Genomic DNA, 20451 nt, shown 5'->3' with positions numbered 1-20451 from the left:
AGAACCTTCATGTCTTGCAATATATATGGACTGGGTTATCCAATGGATTAAATCCATTTTGTTTAAACCGTGTTCTCCATGTACCTTGTTTGACACTATTGGTGGGCCAGGAGAGTTGGTCATCTGATTCAGAGTTCTTATCTTCTAGAACTTGAACATACGAAGCTGCCTAAGACCGTGTCAGACGGCTGGTTCATCAAGGCCAGCACTGTCTACTCAAATTGGCAGCAGCTCTCCAGGGGCTCAGATTTTCTCCATCTCATACTACCCGATCCTGAATGGGAGGTTCTCGTGGCAGAACCTAAGACCAACTGCAGGCCAAGAAGAGTTCTTCCATGGAGCCACAGACCTTCCCATGCATGTCTATTTCAGAGGTCCCCAACACGGTGCCTGTGGGTACCATGGCACCCACCAACATATTTTCTGGCGCCCACCAAACATTTTTAGGAAATGGGGGGAAGGCAGGTGGGGGGATGCCATTCAAAGCTTCTGATTGGTTGTGCAGATTTTTTTTAATGTTGCTTTGGCAGCAGCTGCCACTATAGCTCAAAGATCTTCACGGCGTGATGGAAGAGAAGCTGTGGCAGCCATTTTTGGTTGTGCCCACCACACTACCAAAATTCCCAAGGTCCCCACAGGCTCAAAAAGTCTGACGACCTCCCCTTGCATTCTATCCTCTCTCTATTCAGTAACTCCACTGGCAGGGGCTCATGGGAATTGTAGTCCACGGACATCTGGAGGGCCACAGTTTGACTACCCCTGGCTATTCAAAGCTACCTGTTTGCTAAGATGCAAGGCTTAATACAGGCTGCCTTTACTCTCTCACCAATCCTCTTGCTCCCTCTAGTGACACTCTTGTGTATCCAAATCTAAAATGAAAAGCAAGATTTACCGAAAGTTTTTCCACATCGCCTTTCAGGACTCGCTCCAGGTAAAGCTGTTTAAGTTCACGTTCCAGTCGAGAAGGCAGCCCAGGGTACATCGTAGAGCCGCCGGATAACACAATATGCTTGTAGAATTCGGACCTAAAACACACCGTTTTTGGAACATAAACAATATGAACAAAGAACCCCTCCCCCCTTTCCTTCCTGGAAGACCTACTTTTGCAAAGATGGCTCAAGATGGGCAGTTAGTCTGCTTGTAGCAATAGAAAAGAGCCACAGTGCAGGAGCACCTGAAAACAAAACTTGTGGCAGGGAAGGAACTTTCGTGGGTCACTGTTTATTGCAGGGGTAGCCAAACTGCGGCCCTCCAGATGTCCGTGGACTACAATTCCCATGAGCCCCTGCCAGCAAACGCTGGCAGGGGCTCATGGGAATTGTAGTCCACGGACATCTGTATGGCCGCAGTTTGACTACCCCTGTTGCTTCAGCAACAGTTTGTCAATAAAGTTTTCTGATTCTTCAGCTACAGATACATGAAAACTCCGCCCCTGCCATAGATTTTGTTAGTCTTCAAGATGCCACTGGACTCCTGCTGTTTTCTATTTCCATAAAGAGTAAGAGAAGCCATCATTGATATGCAGCTCCCCACACCCCCGGCTAAATTGGTCATTATTCTCCCTCCCTCTCCAATATTCTTTCTGACCCTATTCACAAACTAGATTCTGGAAGTCCATTTGCTGCATCAGCTATCAGTTCAGAGATGCCTTCCCTCTAAGTGGCTGTTCTTAACAGGTTTTGTCAGACCTACAAACCTGTGCTTCTCACTTAAACTATGTGCTTGTCTGTTTGACAGCCTTTAGGAGAGGTTGTGGCTTGGTGGTAGAGCACGTGGACGTAAGAGAAACACAAGAGAAGCCCTGTTGGATCAGGCCAACGGCTCCTCCAGTCTAACACTCTGTGTGTCACACAGTAGCCCAAACCCAGGTGCCATCAGGGGATTCATAAAGCAGGGCTAGACCTAGACCGTTTATGTACTGGAGGTTTCATGCTGGGCTGCAGGCTGGAGTTTTAGTCATGGCAGGTTGCCCCACCTCTTCCTGCACCGATACCGGGGAGCATTTGGCTCAGTGCATCTCATCTGCCCCCGATTTGTGCTTCTGTAGGGGAGCCGGGGCAGTGAAGTTCCCAGTGCGTAAACGGTCCATGAGAAGCCCTCCCACTGTTGCCTCTCGAGCACCAAGAAAACAGAGCCCCAAGCAGAGTGTTCTATCTATACCTTATAGATAAGAGCCACTGATGGACCTCTGCTTGGCATACAGAAGTCCCCAGGTTCAATCCTCCATGAAACATTCTAAGCCATTTTAGAGGATGAAGCACGGATCACTGGCAGAGCATCTGCTTGGTATGCAGAAGCTCCCAGGTTCAATCCTCAGCATTGCCAGCTGAAAAGGACTATGCAGGAGGTAATGTGAAAGCCTGAATCCCTGGAAAGCTGCCAGCAGTCTGAGTAGACAAACCTGAACTTGACAGATTCACGATAAGGTTGCTTTGTAAGTTCTTCCTCAACTCCTCCCTTCTCCTGAAAGATGCAAAGTGCAGTTCACACTGAGCCTTGCCCTCCCCGATGATTGGTCCCATTCAGATTCCTTGTGGTGATTCCAGACGCCCCCCTTTACTGTGCTCCCTTCCACAGGCAGAGGACAGATCCCTACCTGGTGTCGATATCGGCAGCCTGGATGGTGTTGAAGAGCAGTTCGGCCACGCCCACCCCTTCCACGTTGATCAGGTGAGGCTGGAACAGGGCTTCCGGGGCCTCAAACCGTTCGCCGCCCACTTTGATGATCCTGCCATCGGGGAGCTGAACAACAGAGGCCATGCCAAAGTTTATCAAACCTCTACTGACCGCAAGTCACGACCCGCCAGCACCTCATTGCTACTGGGAACCCCCTCCCCATAACCAATGCCGGCTCAAGCATGAAGAGGGAATTCCCGAGCCACCCCCCTGGGTGATGCTAGGCATCAGCTTGGTTTGCTCTATGGAAGAGCTCAGGCTCTGGCACCCAGGTGACTCTTCCCCAGGTGTTTTTAGAAAGTGGGTGAGGCTTCTGCCCAGCAAAGCATCTGATTAGCCACTGCAAATTTGATTGGTTGTATTAGACTGGTTGTATAGACAGTATCCTAAAAAGCAGAGATATCACCCTGCCAACAAAAGTGCGTCTAGTCAAGGCTATGGTCTTCCCAGTTGCAATGTATGGCTGCAAAAGTTGGACCACAAGGAAGGCCGAGCGTCAAAGAATTGAGGCTTTTGAACTCTGGTGCTGGAGAAGACTCTTGTGAGTCCCTTGGACTGCAAGGCGAACAAACCGGTGAGTCCTAGAGGAGATCAGCCCTGACTGCTCCTTAGAAGGCCAGATCCTGAAGATGAAACTTAAATACTTTGGCCACCTCATGAAAAGGAAGGTCTCCCTGGAGAAGAGCAATTGAGGGCAAAAGAAGAAGGGGACGACAGAGAATGAGGTGGCTGGATGGAGTCCCTGAAGCAGTTGGTGCGAGCTTAAATGGACTCCGGGGAATGGTACAGGAAGACCTGGAGGATCACTGTCCATGGGGTCGTGATGGGTTGGACACGACTTCGCAACTAACAACATTTTTTAAAAAGGTAGTAACTGCACAAGGAGCTTCACTGTATGACCCAAAGTAAGCCGTGACAGCTGTTTTGAGCTTGGCTGCCTTCTGCAGCAGCCAATTTGCACCCACCATGTCGTGTCAGAATTCTGAGGAAGAGTTGGATTTTATACCCTGCTTTTCACTAACCAAGAGAGTCTCAAAGTGGCTTATAATCACTTTCCCTTCCTCTACCCACAATGGACAACCTGTGAGGTAGGTTGGGCTGAGAGAGCTCTGACAGAACAGCCAAGGTCAGCCAGCTGGCTGCATGTGGAGGAGGAGCTACACCAAGCTGCAACAGGCTGACAAAAATTTGGGACCCCTACTCTATGGGCACGCTGTCTGCTTTGCTAGGGCACACATCACATATTCCTCATTTTGAAAGATGAGGATAATCAGCTTTAAGACTCCACTAGTGACCGGGGGGGGGGGGGGGGTGGAAGGAATGACACTCACCAGTTAGACCCAACCCATTTGTTTCCTGCTTTGCCGCAGCTGGACACCAACTCACCGTGTAGGACTCCACCAGCACGGTCGTTTCCAAAGCCAACTTCTGCTCCTGCTCAATATTGTAGCCCACGTAGCAGAGCTTCTCTTTAATCATTCGCACCGTCTCAAAATCAGCGGAATGGTTGAAGGCGTAACCTCGTAGCAAGAGCAGCTGGGGAAAAGCATGGGGCACTTATGGCGACCAACTGGAAAACCCACTGAACTTTCCATACGCGGCCTCTTAAAACGGGAAAGGGCCACTCAAGGCAAACCACCTAAGCAGCAAATGGCATGTAAAATTTTAACGACAATAATAATACCCTTGATTTTTTAATCGTGGCCTTCCTGGATAGCTCAAGGCGGTTAGCATAATTTAAAGTAATCTTGTAATAAAATCAAATGTTAACATTAAAACACTTTTAAAAACTTACGGTAGCTCCTGCCTAATTTGAGCGGGAGGGGGGGGGCTGAGATCTGTGGAGGGCAGAGCTTCCGCTGCTTCAGCAGTGAGGCCAGCCCTTCTTGATGCTCCATTTGGGCCTCACCCATAGGCCTGGTGGATCATCTCCGTCTTGCAGGCTCTGAAGAACCAGCTAAGGTCCCAAAAGGCCCAGATCCCTTTGGGCAGAACATTCCATCAGGCTGAGGCCAAGGCTGAGAAGGCCTGGGCCCTGGTTGAGGCCAATCTATTTACTTAGGGCCAGGGATCCTGGGCAGGTTTGGGTCAAATGACCCTAACAAGTCTTTTTTTGGGGGGAGGGGGGAACGTAGTGGGAGAGGTAGTCCCATAGGCTTGCTATAGCAGTTGCTCTCAACCTTCCTAATGCTGCGACCCCCTTTGGGTTACTGAGTCTTGCCAGTGGCAGTGGCAACGTGGTGGTAGTGGAGGTGGCCTCAGCGACCCAAAGGGTCCAGCTTAGATAAGCCTCTGGGGGAAGCTTTAGAAATGGGTCTGGCATTTGGCCTCCATAACTGCAAAAAAAAAACTCCGCAGTGGCGCAGCAGCCTTGGCGACCCCTGGGGAAAGGGTCGATCGACCCTTTCCCCAGGGTTCGCCAAGACTAGAGCTTCCAAGTTCTGCAATTTGGTCTTGGGGCACGAGGTGGCAGTTCTAATGGGCCTTTTGTCCAAGGGCTGAGCTTTGTTTTCTCTTGTTATGCTCAGGATCTCTGAGCACAAGAGCAGTACGGCAGGAAGAGGCAGGTTTCCGCTGTTGAAACAAACCAAGGTAACTGACATACGCCACGCAGCACAAGGATCTCCCCTGTGGGACAGAAGGGAAGCTGTAGCAGCCGTTTCTTGCACCTGACTCTCACATCCGGAGGCAGCCATTTTGTGAAAATGCACTCCAGACTGTGTCAGAATTCCAGAGTTGCTTGCAGGCTAATGAAGGTCGGGGAGCCTGCTTAAAGGAGGGCCACCTAACCTCCAAGGGTTCAGCATCAACTAACCCTCAACTATCAGATGGGTGGTTTTAACAGTGATTTTAAAGCCTACTATTTAATTTTAAATTGTTTACTTGCATATTGTACTGTAGTGAGTTTTTCTCTGATGCTACCTGATCTGAATCTATTGAGAAGGGCGTTCTAGAACACTCTCTGCTGTACTCCTCTGCCCTGCTTCAGAAGGTGGCGGGTTAGGGACTTCAAAGGAGACGCCGAATGAACAGGCGGTCATAGAAGCAGTAAATTTATTCTTCTCTGTGGTGGCACCTCAATGGCTCAATGTCTAGCACCACACATCTGCTGAAATGGAAGCCATGGTTTAAGACCTGCTGGGTTCTCCGGGGGGGGGGGGGGGGAGGAGGTTGAATTGTGCCTGCCCACAATCTTATTTTATGCTGCGGATAAGATGCAGTGTTGAAGTGTGGCATTTAAATGCTGGCGTCAGCTACTTTAGTTATTTTTAAGGACTTGCATGCAGATTTATGGAAGACAGTCACACTGAAGAGGTAGAACTGAAGGTAAATCCTCTCAGAGAAGGTATTTTACCTCTACTGCAGTGGTTTCATTTATTTATTTTCTTAGATTTTTATACCTCCCTCCCATGCAGCCCAGGGCAGTTTTACTGAATTTCTATAGACAGGGGGCTGGATTAAATGGCCTGTATGGCCCCTTCCAGCTCTATGATATACAGTGGCAGCTTGGAATTCAGAAAGTTTCTGTAGAAAGGGAGTATAGTCACTGCCTTTGGTATCCTGGAAAGTCCCTTTCCTCCAACAATGGATTTTCATCTTCTGCAGAATAATAATTTCCTCCGTGAGGTTTCTGTTTTGTTCTTTCCCACAAAATAAAGCCAAAGGGGACAACAGGGGGCTTCGACTCAGATTCAATTACCTTGATGAGGTATCTGGTAATATCTCTACCAGCAATGTCTAGCCTTCTGGTGAGATGAGGAAGGGAGAAACCTTCATAGACAGGACAGATGTGGGTAACTCCGTCTCCAGAATCCACAACAACACCCGTCAATAAACCTGGGCAGGAAGAGCAGGGGGAGGAAAAAAAAAACTCACCAGATAAGAAATCATTCAAAAGGGTAGCCGTGTTGGTCTGAAGCAGCACAATAAAATCAGAGTCCAGTAGCACCTTTAAGACCAACAAGGATTTATTCAGGGCGTGAGCTTTCGAGTGTAAGCACTTCGTCAGACTATGATCTCCTTACATGACAGGGAATATGTCAGAATTGATATGACTTGGGATCACATTGGTGATAAGGTTTTTAAAAACTTAACCTTGTTTGACTTTCCTCCTTGCTAAGAAGTGGCTGTGTTTTAGAAGAGCAACCAAAAATAAGTCAGCATGCACACTTCCTCTACAGGAAGGATCAATGTGAAAGAGACCTTAGCCAGGGGTAGTCAAACTGCGGCCTTCCAGATGTCCCCTGCCTTAGCCTTTCACGTATTCTGCACTGGCTCACTGCATTTATTTTCAGCCTGATGATTTATATGTTGCTATTCTGAGAATGTTAGTCATTTTACCTTTTAATGGACGTTCTTTGTGGAGATGTGCCAAATACCCACAGGAACAGGAAGCAGACCAAATAATTAATTTATTTATTTATTGCATTTATATATCGCCCTCCCCTGAGGCTGAGGGCAGTTCACATAAGACGTAAAGGTAAAGGTAAAGGTGCAAGCACCGGGTCATGGGGTGACGCCCTCTAGCGTTTTCATGGCAGACTCGATACGGGGTGGTTTGCCAGTGCCTTCCCCAGTCATTACCGTTTACCCCCCAGCAAGCTGGGTTCTCGATCCACTTAAGAGTAATAGTATCCATACCGCATTTTACCAACTTGTCAATAAGAATATCATGTGGAAGCTTATCAAAAGCCTTACTGAAATCAAGCTAAACCATGTCCACAGCATTCACCTGATCCAACAAGGTAGTAACCTTCTCAAAAACAGAGATAAGGTAAGTCTGACATGACTTGTTCTTGAGAAAGCCATGCTAATTGCAGCCATCCACTCTAGCTGCTCAAGGACCGACTGTTTGATGATTTGTTCTAAAATTTTGCCAGCTACAGACATCAAGCTGACGGGTCGGAAGTTACCGGATCCTCCGTTTCCCCCCTTCTTCTGTCTGCCTACAATCTTCTGGCACTTCATCTGTTCTCCAAGAATTGTCAAAAATAATGGACAGAGGCTCAGAAATTACATCTGCAAGTTCCTTTAGTACCCATGGATGCAATTCATCTGGCCCAGAGGATTTGGTTTCATTTAAGGAAAGTAGGTGTTTATGGAATCCCCCTACAGGGGTCCGAGGCCACAACTCCCATCCCTCATCACATGAAATTATTCTGCCACATTGAGCATCATTCCCCTTGAACGCACACACTCATTTACTAAGAATTGGACTGAATTTTGGAGAATGCCAGTCTTACCAGCTATGTTTATCGTCTATTTAATAAAGAACTGAGAGAGAGAGAGAGAGAGAGAGAGAGAGAGAGAGAGAGAGAGAGAGAGAGAGAGAAAGAGAGAAAGAGAGAGAGAGAGAAAGAAAGAGAGAAAGAGAGAAAGAGAGAAAGAGAGAAAGAGAGAAAGAGAGAAAGAGAGAAAGAAAGAGAGAAAGAAAGAAAGAAAGAAAGAAAGAAAGAAAGAAAGAAAGAAAGAAAGAAAGAAAGAAAGAAAGAAAGAAAGAAAGAAAGAAAGTGCCAAGGAAAAAGAAAATACTGGCCAAATGAGCATGCAAACAATTAAGAACAGGGTTTTACTTACCTTGAGCATAAAGAGTGAGCACTGCTTGAATGGCTACATAGACCCCAGAAAATTGATAGGTTTCAAACATGACCTGGAAAATAAAAATATGCCTGTTCATTTAAGAACACCTTTCCTCCAAAGTTTCTCTTCCTCCAATTTATCCCAATATCCTTATGGGGTACGTTATGCTAACAGCTATCCAGAATGGCTATCCAGAATGGGGGTACAAAGGCTCAAGGCCGTCCACTCCCATCCATTTCAGAAACCCTTCCAGGGCTGTCAAAAAATCCCAGGGTTTCAAGAAACACTGGTCTCCTTAGAAGAAGAAGAGTTGGTTCTTATATGCCGCTTTTCTCTATACGAAGGAGGCTCAAAGCGGCTTACAGTCACCTTCCCTTTCCTCTCCCCACAACAGACACAACCCTGTGAGGTGGGTGAGGCTGAGAGAGCCCTGATATTACTGCTCAGTCAGAACAGCTTTATCAACGTTGTGGCAAGCCCAAGGTCACCCAGCTGGTTGCATGTGGGGGAGCGCAGAATCAAACCTGGCTCACCAGATTAGAAGTCCGCACTCCTAACCACTACACCAAACTGGCTTACACTACACCTAGTAGCCTTTGAGTCATCACGGAAGCTTTCCACAGCATGAGCAACTTTCCAAAACACAACCTGCAAAACACCAGGACATCAGAAGCATCAAGATCCAAGGCATGGTAAGCAAAACTGCACAACCTCCCAATAACCAAACCACCACTGAAACGAAAGCAAGCATTCCGCACTTGAGACCAAGTGTCCGATACCTAGACAAAGATACTGCCGCTGAGATAGTCTCAAGAGGTTTATAGAGTTAATATTCTAATTTCCTAGGTTGGTTTTACTTACTGCAAACTGGGGGCACTAACCCAAAATCAATCTCCCATTGATTTCAATAGAATTGACTTCAGCAGATGCTCAGCTGCAGTCAAGAGGAAGAGCATACCCCTCCGCTTTTAACTTCACCCAATCCCTTGTACGGGCCACCTTAGATGTGCTGCATGAATCCATAGTTCCTAGTATAGTGTTTGTGCAGGAGAGCATGACCCCTCCCCGCCTCCTGCCATTGGAGGATTATCTAACTACAGCCTGGGTGTTGCTGAGCTTCCCTATGACGGCCTCGGCAGCTGGAATGAGAGATTCTCCCCTACAGTGGGATCTGGCCACTATGGGATTATCCAGCCTGCCTTCTCTCACTGTAAGCCAGTCCAGTAAAGCAAGAACAGCATTAAGGCAGTTACCAGTTCTGCCACTCATCCAGCAGCCTTTCTACAAAGGTTTAAGTGCTGGCTTCGGTAAGATGATTTACATTTCTTTTGCTAAATGACAGGAATTGAGTACCGATTTCATTCCAATTCCCAACGGCAGCGTCCAAGAAAGGCTGCTGCTCCGCTTAAGAGGAAGACCCGCTAAACTTCTAAGACGACAGCATGCAAACATTTCAGAGTCCACCGCCTGCCTTTAATTCAGGAAGCCTATGTAAAATAATCCAGTGGAAGTTTTGCTGGAATTGCCCGGTGCCGTGGACAAAAGGAGGTCTGTGGTGCAGAAGGAAGGCAGAAATTTCAGCTCTGAAAATATGACTCAGGAGAATAATATTCTAGCCATTAAAAGAATGGATTCATACATTTGCAGTGCAATCCTATGTAATAATAACTCCAGAGAACTTGGACTGGAGTAACTCAGTATAGAAGGGGTAGTCAACCTGTGGTCCTCCAGGTGTCCATGGATTACAATTCCCATGAGCCCCAGCCAGCATTTGCTGGCAGGGGCTCATGGGAATTGTAGTCCATGAACATCTGGAGGACCACAGGTTGACTACCCCTGCGGTATAGGATCACACCATTAGACACCTAAATATATGTACATAGAAAGCATACGTACGCAGAGAGGCGACTTTAAGAGCTTCGGATGTATAGAACACTGGATCGTGAATTGAGAACCAACCCAGATGTGACGGATCCCCAAGTCTGCTACGGGGACTCCTCCTCCATTTTAGGAATGGAACTCCCCTATGTTTACAAAAGCTGCAGAGGTCCAATCTTCACTGAGGGGGTATCTGCCCCTCCTTCATACACCATTTTCAAGATCCCAAACGTAGTAGGTGTGGACTCCAGAAAACCGCACAAGGTGGGGGCAGAAGCCCCCCCCCCCACATCAGGGTCCCAAGCAGGATCAGGCCCGTGCAGCTTTTGTAAACAGAGAGGAATTCCACTCCTAAATTGGGAGTGGTGGGTCTTCATGGCAGGCTTGGGAAAATGTCACATCTGGATTCATGATCCGGTGTTCTGTAGACTTGAGAACAGTTTGGCCCTGAGATTTCAGGCAACTCTTTCCCTCATTAACCTCAGTGTGTTCTAAAATTAATGTCCTTAGGTCAAAAATGACAGCTATCTTAACACCGCCCGTGGCGCCGCGGGCGCCACGGACTAAATAAAACCGTAAGGTGTTGTGAGGCGGGATGTGTCCGGGATGAGGAAGGGTCTGGATTGGACCCTTCCTCTGGACAGACAATCGGAAGGATCAATCGGCAGGCGCAAAGCGCCTGCCGATTGGTCCCTCCGATTCCCAGCCCCGAGCAACTGCGAGCCGCACGCAGCGCGGCTCGCATTTGCTTCTTTGCTGCCCTCAAGGGAGCCCCGGCAGCCGCGCAGAGCGCGGCTGCCGGGCCTCCCTGGCCGGCGGCTTGATGCGGCGAGAGGGGCGAAGCGCCTCTCACCGCGTCAAGCCGCCAGCCGGGGAACCCCTGGCAGCCGCGCGGAGCTGACCTCAGACCTCTGAGGAGCAACCGAAAGGGGGGGGCAGAAAACATCCTACAAGCGCCGACGAGGAGCCACCGAAAAAAAAAAAAACAACCCCCGACAAGCGCGCAACATACCTCCGAGGAGCCACCGGAAAAAAAAAAAAAAAACCCGGCAAGCGCGCGTGCGCACAGCGCGGCTGCCGGGCCCTCCCTGCCCTCATCACAGAGAGACACAGCTCCCAGGAGCCACCGACAAAAAAAAAAAAAAAAAAAAAACTGACAAGCGCGCGTGCGCACAGCGCGCCTGCCGGGCCCTCCCTGTCGTCATCGGCACATAAAGACTCAGCTCCCAGGAGCTACCGACAGGGAAAAAAAAAAAACCCCGACAAGCGCGCGTGCGCACAGCGCGCCTGCCGGGCCCTTCCTGCCCTCATCAGCACAGAGAGAGACAGCTCCCAGGAGCCACCGACAAAAAAAAAAAAAAAAAAACCCTACAAGCGCGCGTGCGCACAGCGCGGCTGCTGGCCGGCACAGAAAGACACAGGTCCCAGGAGCCACTGACAGAAAGAAAAAAAAAAACAACCCATGAAAAGCGCGCGTGCGCACACCGCGGCTGCCGGGCCCTCCCTGCCCTTATCGGCACAGAAAGACACACCCCTCCGAGGAGCCACCGAAAGAGAAAAACAACCCCGCCAAGCGCCGCCGAGCCACTAAGGAGCACCCGTCAGGAGCCGCTGGCAGCCTCCTCTAACAGGTAGCCTTCCGCCCCTCGCCTGCCCCCGTCTGCTAGCGCCCATTGTCTCCTTTATACAATGGGCTATTTTACTAGTAATGATATAAAACTGAAGAAGAAAGAAATTGAAAATGGGAAATAGAATTATATAATTTATCCGGAACCCGTTTTGGTGGCTATTGTTTGGTCCATACTTTATATTATTTGAAAGAATCAACATTTCCCTATAAGGGAATCTCAAGTTGTAAGCATTTAAAAGAACAAAATAAAAATAAAAATAAGGAGAATTAAGAGCAGCCAATTGGCCCGAGTTTTTTTTTCTTTTGTTTGATTTTTCTCAGCAGATGCAATTGAAAAGACAGCCAAGGGAGATAAGAATAAGATAGCCCCCGCTCCCAACAGGCAGAGAAGCGTTTCCTTAATAATTTAAATTCTGATATTAAAAATGCAGCATTATGCCACTTTATATCTGGTTGACAATCCCCTAGGAAGGGAGCAAGGAACACTCAATACACGGTTTAACCCTGACAGTTGTTTATACTGCAGACATAACTCTCAGAGGTATCTGCAGCTGCCTTTCTTTCCTTAAGATACCCAAATCACAAACCAATTCCTGATACTTTTTTTTTTAAAGAAGAAATTGGCTCTGGCTGGAAAAATCCTTCCTAGTTGTCAGGTTTAAGCAGACCGCCTCGAAAACGAATCCTTGTCTTGGTGCAAAAAAACGATTTTAACTAAAACTAGCACGTTAACCCAAACGGTACTTGTTGGAACTGAGGTTCAACAAAACAGGCTCCACATACAACCCCTCAACCAATTCCACCTCCCACGAGAACCCATGCAATGCGGGAAATTTTCAAAAAGCACAACAGCCCTGATGGCAAGCAATCCAAGGTTGAGACTTCACATTCCTGGAGCCTAAGGGAGATGGATTGGGGGGTGGGGGTGAGCTGCGAAAGTGAAAGGAAACGGGACAGGCAATAAACATGGGCTGAGATCCTTACATCTACATTTCTAACATTTGCTAATATTTATGGCAGAAGCCTGGCACTTCTGACACTAGTCTTGACAATTAAAATGCAACAGAAAGCACATTGGACAGATTTTTTAAAAAATATTATGGAGAATTATTCACAAAGAGGCAGATTGTTAAACCGACTTTAACGCAAGGTGAGAATTAGACATTCTTTCAAGAAAAAAAAAAATACTTGTACATGGACCTTGACACCAAAGGACAATGAGCCACCTTAAAATACCTTCAGATTTCTTATGATGGAGAATTTTATTACACAACCCTGCTTGGGAATCCCTTATCCAGACTAGGGTTGTGCGCTTCGGTGAGCACTGAAGCCTGAAGCGGCCGGCAGCACGGAGGGGAGGGTGCCGGCTCTGAGCCTGCATGCGGTGGTGCACCACCGCTACCCCTCCCTGATGCAGCGCTGGCCGCTTCGGGCTTCAGTGATTGCCGAAGGGCCGAAGTGCGCCGGAGCTATCTGTTGCGGGTCAAATGGCTGAGTTTTCAAAGGTTGGGCAAGCATTGAAAAAATCTAAACATTCAAACCACACAGTCCAGACAACTCTGCCTTCATCGGTCGAGAAGCGCATTGGACCATGTTGGGCTTGAATGATGACTTGGAGGTAAGCCACAAAAACTGCAATAAGGTTACCAATAGGTGTAAAGGGCACATTCTATCAGGATGGAGGATACCTCTGGATCCAGCCCAACAGTTTTCTTTCAAGTGTCAGCATCTTAGCACAACCGCCAAAAGACCTGGAATTGTAACTTTCCATTTTTATCAGGTTTTTTGACCATTATGAGGAGCTATACTGCAGAGTTAGTAATGGCTTTAGATAGATCAAATATAAGATCAAGACACTCGACAATGGCTTGACTGCAGCCAACAGTAGTACTCTGGTGTTACAGCTATTTCAACAGCTTTGAAATTATTATTATTATTATTATTATTATTATTTCTATCCCGCCTCCACCAGAAGGTTCGAGGCGGCTCACATAAAACCCCATCCCCTAAAATCCATAGCAATGAACAGTAAAATTACAGTGATTAACAACCAATTTGTCAACAATAAAACAACAAAGTGATGGCATAATCATAATCATCCAGTCTCCGCATCCTCAACTGCAGGGAGGTGGAGGGAAGCTGACATGCAGTCATTTGCCTGATCTTGGATAAAGTATCACACTGAGTAAAATGGTTTCTCCTACAGAAGAACACAGTCACCTGCCACATTTTAGGGAGAGCAAGATAAGCTACATTGTGGGCCTTCCTCACAGGCAACATTGCCCTACTCCAGTAAGGAAGCTCCAATTTTCTGATGGGCAACACAAGAACATAAGAACAGCCTGGCTGGATCAGGCCAGGAGTCCATCTAGTCCCTCATCCTGTCTCATACAGTGGCCTACCAGTTCCTCTGGAGGGCCAATAACAAGGAACAGAGGCTGAGACCTTCCCCTAATGTTGCCTCCTGGTTCTGGGATTTAGAGGTTTATTGCCTCTGAACATGTGTAGTCACCAATACTAGTTCCGTGTAGTCACCAATACTAGTAGCCACTGATAAACCTCTGCTCCATGTCAGTCTCAACCCCCTTAAAAGCTGTTTATTCCTGTAGCTATCACGACATCCTCTGGCAGCAAATTCTGCATTTTAATAACTTTCTGTGTAAAGAACAATAGCCTTTGGTTCGTCCTGAATCCACTACCCATCAACTTTATTGGATGCTCCAGAATCCCAGTATTTGGGGTGAGGGGAAAAAAGCTCTGCATCAACCTTCTAACCTTTTAAAACCTTCTAACACATTCCCTCTCATTGACCGTTTATGCACTGGGAACTTTACTGCCCCAGCTCCCGTGCAGGAACACAGATTGGGGACAGATGAGGCGCACCAAGCCAAATGCTCCCCCATGTGGGTGCAGGAAGAAGTGGAGCCATGACTAAAACTCCAGCCTGCAGCCCAGCATAAAACCTCCAGTGCATAAACGGTCATTGTCTCTTTTCTAAACTCACCAGCTTTTCATCACAGGAACTGTACTCCAGCCCTCTAACCTTCTTGGTTGCCCTCTTCTATACTTTTTTCCCCAGTTTGGTGATGTCTTTGTTGAGACAGTGACCAGAACTGCACACGATATTCCAAATGAGGCCACACACCACCCAGATCTATACAGGGGCATTGTCGTATCAGCTGTTTTCTTTTCCATCAAGCATGATTTCTCTCTGAAGTACCTACTTCCACAATCTTTTCCCTGTTCTTCGTCGGGTTCATGGGAGGTTCTGTCAGCAGTATTTTACAGTTTTGTGTGTCGATGTTCAGCTTTTCTGGTCCAAAAGTGTAGTCCCAAAGATGCTTCATATCATCCCAGTTCCGGACGATGCCGTTCTCCATCGGGTAGTTCACTTCCAGCATGGACCGCAGCTCACTGGCTTCATCGCCTACCATAAGATCCTGCAGGGAGAAATGGGAGCAGGTCAGTTAACATTCCCAATACCCCAAACTGTTATTATACAGGAATCCTATGCAAAAGAAACTGCTCTTTTAACTCTAGGCTTCTGATACAATCTTTGGAGGACCAGAGACAGGCCAAGGGAACAAGTTATGAGTGCGCAGGCACATTTGACATAGCAGAGTGGGCACAGTGACAAAATGGCTCCTGCAGGAGGAGGAGGAGGAGCCAGCCGCAAAAGGATTGCCACTGCTTAGCCTCAGTCACACAGTGTGGATCCTTGTGCAGTGGTGTCAGCTGCTGCCAAAACCACCCTTACAAAAACCTGCTCGGCCAATCAGAAGCTTTTCTTGGCAAAAGCTCTCCTTGGCCCCAGCTGCTTCGTTAAAACACCTGGCGGAACCCAGAAACAGTGCTGGCAGGCAGCATGGAGTCCATAGACATTGTGTTTGGGGACCCATGAGCTCAGGTATTCAATGGAATAGCAGGTCCAGAAATTTACTCCTGGAAAGCAAACAGCTCCCATTCCACAATCTGCTACATCCACATAAACCTCATGGGCTTCAATTTACTTTCCATGCCCCCAACTTTGTGCCAGATGCCCCCAAGAAGAGAGATTTATGCCGTTCTGAAAGGGATGTCAACTCACCATCTTAAGCAAGCTACAACCATAGCTCTAGGACGCCGGAGGTCCGAGCTTTACACGAAGCGCTTCTCAGACATCTTGGTATTGTTTTATCGTACATTTATATGAAAAAAGGGTATGTGATATGGAATTGCACATCAGTTGGTGGGCTGAGCAGAGTAACTTTTCCATGCACATCATTGTGTTCCTGCGCACAGCACTGAATGAGAGGAACGAGTGGCTGCGGAAGCATAGAAAACAAGTAGCAAAGCAAGTAAGGGACTGGCGGGAACCTTCTCTTAGACTAAAGGTAAAGGTATCCCCTGTGCAAGCACCGAGTCATGTCTGACCCTTGGGGTGATGCCCTCCTGCGTTTTCATGGCAGACTCAATACGGGGTGGTTTGCCAGTGCCTTCCCCAGTCATTACCGTTTACCCCCCAGCAAGCTGGGTACTCATTTACCGACCTCTGAAGGATGGAAGGCTGAGTCAACCTTGAGCCGGCTGCTGGGATCGAACTCCCAGCCTCATGGGCAGAGCTTCAGACAGCATGTCGGCTGCCTTACCACCCTGCACCACAAGAGGCTCATTAGCCTACCACTTATCTTATCTTAGCCTACCACTGCAGAAATCTGAAGCAGACAGACATAGGATTGGCTTGGACGGTTATGGGAAGATAAAACTGCCACGTTCCAGGCACCTGCGGCTAAGGTTGCCAGGTCTCATTTGCGCAATTCCTGGACACTGGCGAGTGGAGTTGTGGGAGGGGAGGAACCACAGGGGGCACATGGTCCTAGAGTCCACCCTCCAAAGTAGTGGTTTTCTCTGAAGGTCCAGAGCTCAGTTGTGATTTCAAGAGAACTCTAGGCCAGGGGTAGTCAACCTGTGGCCCTCCAGATGTCAATGGACTACAATTCCCATGAGCCCCTGCCAGAGTTTTCTGGCAGGGGCTCATGGGAATTGTAGTCCATGAACATCTGGAGGGCCACAGGTTGACTACCTCTGCTCTAGGCCACAGCTGGAGGCTGCTAACCCTACCTGTAGCCCTATGCTTTCTTTGAGGAGAAGGAGGAGAAAAGCTGTTTTCCAATCATGTTTTCTTTTTTTTAACATGGCTGTGCCTTGTGATCTATTTGGAAATTGCAGGAAATGCCATTTAATAAAAACGACCGCTGTAGTTCTCCACGGCCTTAAAAAACAAGCAAAACAATAAAGGATGCAGAGATGCCATGTATATTGTAGTCAGCTTGATTAGAGCAGAGAAGGAATGCTTAGGAGCTGAAAACTGGTATTAGCAAACTAGATGCCGTCCTCAAATGGAGAAGCATCAAGGGGAGATTACACAGCTTTCATTCACAAATTCAGAATAATAGAGCCTCCTTCCCCAGGACTGAATAGGGACGCGGGATCCTTTTCTCACTACAGATGCTAATTTTCTGCCCATAAGTATCGTATTTGCCGGCGTATAAGACGACTGGGCGTATAAGACGACCCCCCAACATTTCCACTCAAAATACAGAGTTTGTTACATTACATTACAGTACTCTGGGCCACTATGGGCAGCTATGTCTATCCCAACTGAAGTGCACCCGGCGTATAGGACGACCCTCCACCCCCCACTTGGAGGCATGTTTTTCAGGGGGGAACAGTAGTCTAATACGCCAGCAAATACTGTATTTCTCCTCTGCTTTAATCAAGCTGAGCTAGTCTTTGACCCTATTAATAAGTCTGATCTGAATCAAGGTGATTACAAAATGCATTGTACTTTTGTATCCTGATTCCTCCCCCCCCCCCCCTTCAGACTGAGATACAAGAACTCAGAGATCTGGCTTATATCTAATGAACTTGTCAAAGCTCAGACCCCTCAAATTTTGTTCAACTTGATGGTGCTGCTGGACTGGAATCTAGTTGATCCACTGCAGACCTTCATGGCTGCCTTCTGAAACTACCTGCCAGAAAGCAGAGGCACAAACCACGGTTCACTAAAACCAGAAGAATTCTGTATGAGTGGCCTTTATGGTTAAAAAAAAACTATTGGTCTTTCTGGGAGCCAGTTTGGTATAGTGGTTAGCAGTGCAGACTAATGTGGCATGCCGGGTTTGATTCTGCACTCTGCCACATATAGCCAGATGGGAATTGGGCTCGCCACAGCACTGATAAAGCTGTTCTGACTGAGCAGTGATATCAGGGCTCTCTCAGCCCCACCTCACTCACGGGGTTTCTGTTGTGGGGAGAGGAAAGGGAAGGCGAATGTAAGCTGCTTTGAGACTCCTTTGGGTAGAGAAAAGCGGCATATAAGAACCAACTCTTCTTCTTCAGTCATGTGGTCTAAGGCAGTTCACAACACAATTCCATGTTGGTTTTAGTTAAATTACCTACTGAAGGTCAATGGGTTAGCAAACTGAGAAGCAAACCTTCGGAAAGAGTAACACTGGCTCAGTACGTGCCATGTGTGTTTCACCCGGCTTTAGGACATTCCTGGGTTTATAACCTACAACTGCCAATTAAGAGAAAGAAAACAAAACCAAAATTTGTTCTGCCCAAGGAATGTGCTTCGGAATTTGCCTTTCAGGAACGTGAGGGGAAAGTCAGAAGTCAGGAGCCTTTAAATTAAAGAAAAACATTAAGTGTGGGATCACACGTGCAGGTCAAGCCACTCTTCGCCCTCCCCCCCATCCCCCAATCCTTCCCAACTGTGTCCCTTGCTATGAGCTGGTGTGATAAAGTGTGAACTTCATTATAGAAGGAGAAAAAAATGCTCCAGTTTCTACACTTGAGCTTTTGGATGTGCTGCCATCACAGAAGTCACAAAGGAGAAACAGAATCTATCCAGTGGCTTAATTAAGTATAATGCCCCTGTATAATGGAGAGTCAAGGCTATGAGCTATGAGGAGACCAAGAGCTCATAGCCTTGACTCTCTATTATACAGGAGCATTTGCCTCATTATATTCAAACATTAACAAGGACGGACTCATTGCCACTGACGAAAGCCAGACTGAAAATGGAAAACAAATGAATCTAGAGGCCATTTTGGCAGAGTCAAAGTCTAAATAAATGACGTAAGAGACTTTTTATCTTCTTATACTTAATTAAGCCACTGGATAGATTCTGTTTCTCCTTTGTTACAATTTTGGAATTGTCCACTTTTTTCGTGCAGCAATCACAGAAGTCACAGCAATACATCCATGTACAGCAGGGGTCTTCAATGTGGTGCCTGTGGGCACCATGGCATCCACCAACAGCCTCCCTGATGCCCAAATAAAGTGGGTCGGGTGGGGCATCTGCTCAGGAATGCTTATGGTCAGTCAATGGAGATTTGATTGACTGTGCAGATTTTTTAAAACATTGTTTCAGCAGCAGCTTCCATCATAGTACAAGGACCCTCACTGTGTTACTGAAAGTAAGCTGTGGCAGCCATTTTCTGGCTGGCTCCGCCTCCAACAGCAGCCATTTTCTGACTGCAACTGCTCTCTTGTATCAGAGTTCCAAAGGTGCCCGCAAAGTGTTGGAGACCCACAATGTACAGCTTGTTATCAGCTCATGTTATATTTCCCAATGCGATCTCATACTCTGGAGGGCTCATGTGAAAATGAGAGTCTTCATGTGCAATCGCTTTGACAGCCCCATCTGAACTTGTCTAATGTCTACCTGGTAAATGGTGAGCGAGTATTCACTCTGTATTTCATCTCTGCAATAGCTCAAGATGCCATTTCCAGCATGTATATTAACCTCAATACTGCCCTGTGTCTATAGAGAACTGCGCTTTCTGGGAATAGGTCATAACTGGGAAGAAATGTCCAAGAATTTAGGAGCCACCAAACCAAAGCAATGAAGGAAGATTAGAAAGAGGTATGCGTTCAGAACTAAAGATGACATGGCAATTATTTTTTTAAAGCACCAAAAAAAAGGAAAATGAAGGCTACATGGATCCCGTCAAGCAAAAAGTGTAGACAGTACAGGGGAAGGGGTGCCTCACTTACCATCTTTTTGTTATTCTACTTCATCAGGTCAAGAAAGATGAAGAAAAGGCAGAAGTGAGAGAATCAGAAGTAGTCTAAACGGAATCCTTCATTCAAATTATTTGTGTACACAACAGAAACAAAGCAGAAAACCAGATGTGGGAACAGGTGGAAATGTTCCAAAGCTATTGTAAATTTGGGATAAGCCACAATAAGAACAACAGTTTTGGATAACAAAGCAAGGGAAAATAGTTCCAGGAGGAACCAATTTCTGTAAACCCAGTGGTCAGTGACTGGTTTTGACTGGCATGTCTACAGTCTTGCTAAACAGGAACTTTTCCATAGCAAACCAATCTTATCTATTTCAATGGACGTGCATCACCCTCCAACCCTTAGGGAAATGAATATTAAAATGATGCCTCAGCCAACACAGCCAGTGAATGCCAAGACTGACAGGGGATCTCAACCTGGATCTGACTTTGATTTACACCACTCCATTACTTTAAATCAAAGAGGAAGCCAACTTCAGTTGTTCCAAGCAGCTTGCATTTCTGTAGGATGGCAAAAAAGATCATAGTATCGTCTCAGTCTCTTAACAGTCAACTAACTTAAGATCAAAACAGGCCTCCTATCAATGAGGAAAGCCATTTGGACAAAAGTCTGAC

The 20451-nt window shown here is 47.1% G+C and overlaps 1 protein-coding gene across 2 annotated transcripts in view; it reads right to left on the bottom strand.

Annotated features, from left to right (window-relative positions):
* ACTR2 (actin related protein 2) overlaps window positions 1-20451 on the bottom strand; it is a 36791-nt gene that overhangs the window by 2695 nt on the left and 13645 nt on the right. Inside the window, exons 3-9 of one of the 2 annotated variants that reach the window (XM_077314793.1) lie at window positions 19808-19822; window positions 14989-15204; window positions 8254-8326; window positions 6377-6513; window positions 4063-4212; window positions 2597-2742; window positions 893-1025 (exon numbers count right to left, since the gene is read on the bottom strand). In XM_077314793.1, the coding sequence (XP_077170908.1) occupies window positions 893-1025; window positions 2597-2742; window positions 4063-4212; window positions 6377-6513; window positions 8254-8326; window positions 14989-15204; window positions 19808-19822 (870 nt within the window). The remainder of the gene's footprint in view (window positions 1-892; window positions 1026-2596; window positions 2743-4062; window positions 4213-6376; window positions 6514-8253; window positions 8327-14988; window positions 15205-19807; window positions 19823-20451) is intronic. The other variant, XM_077314794.1, reaches the window with a different exon arrangement.

Source organism: Paroedura picta, chromosome 1 (genome assembly GCF_049243985.1).
Source record: "Paroedura picta isolate Pp20150507F chromosome 1, Ppicta_v3.0, whole genome shotgun sequence".
Lineage (NCBI taxonomy): Eukaryota > Metazoa > Chordata > Lepidosauria > Squamata > Gekkonidae > Paroedura > Paroedura picta.
The sequence above is the reverse complement of the archived record's forward strand: the minus strand, read 5'-3'. Positions and strand labels throughout refer to the sequence as shown.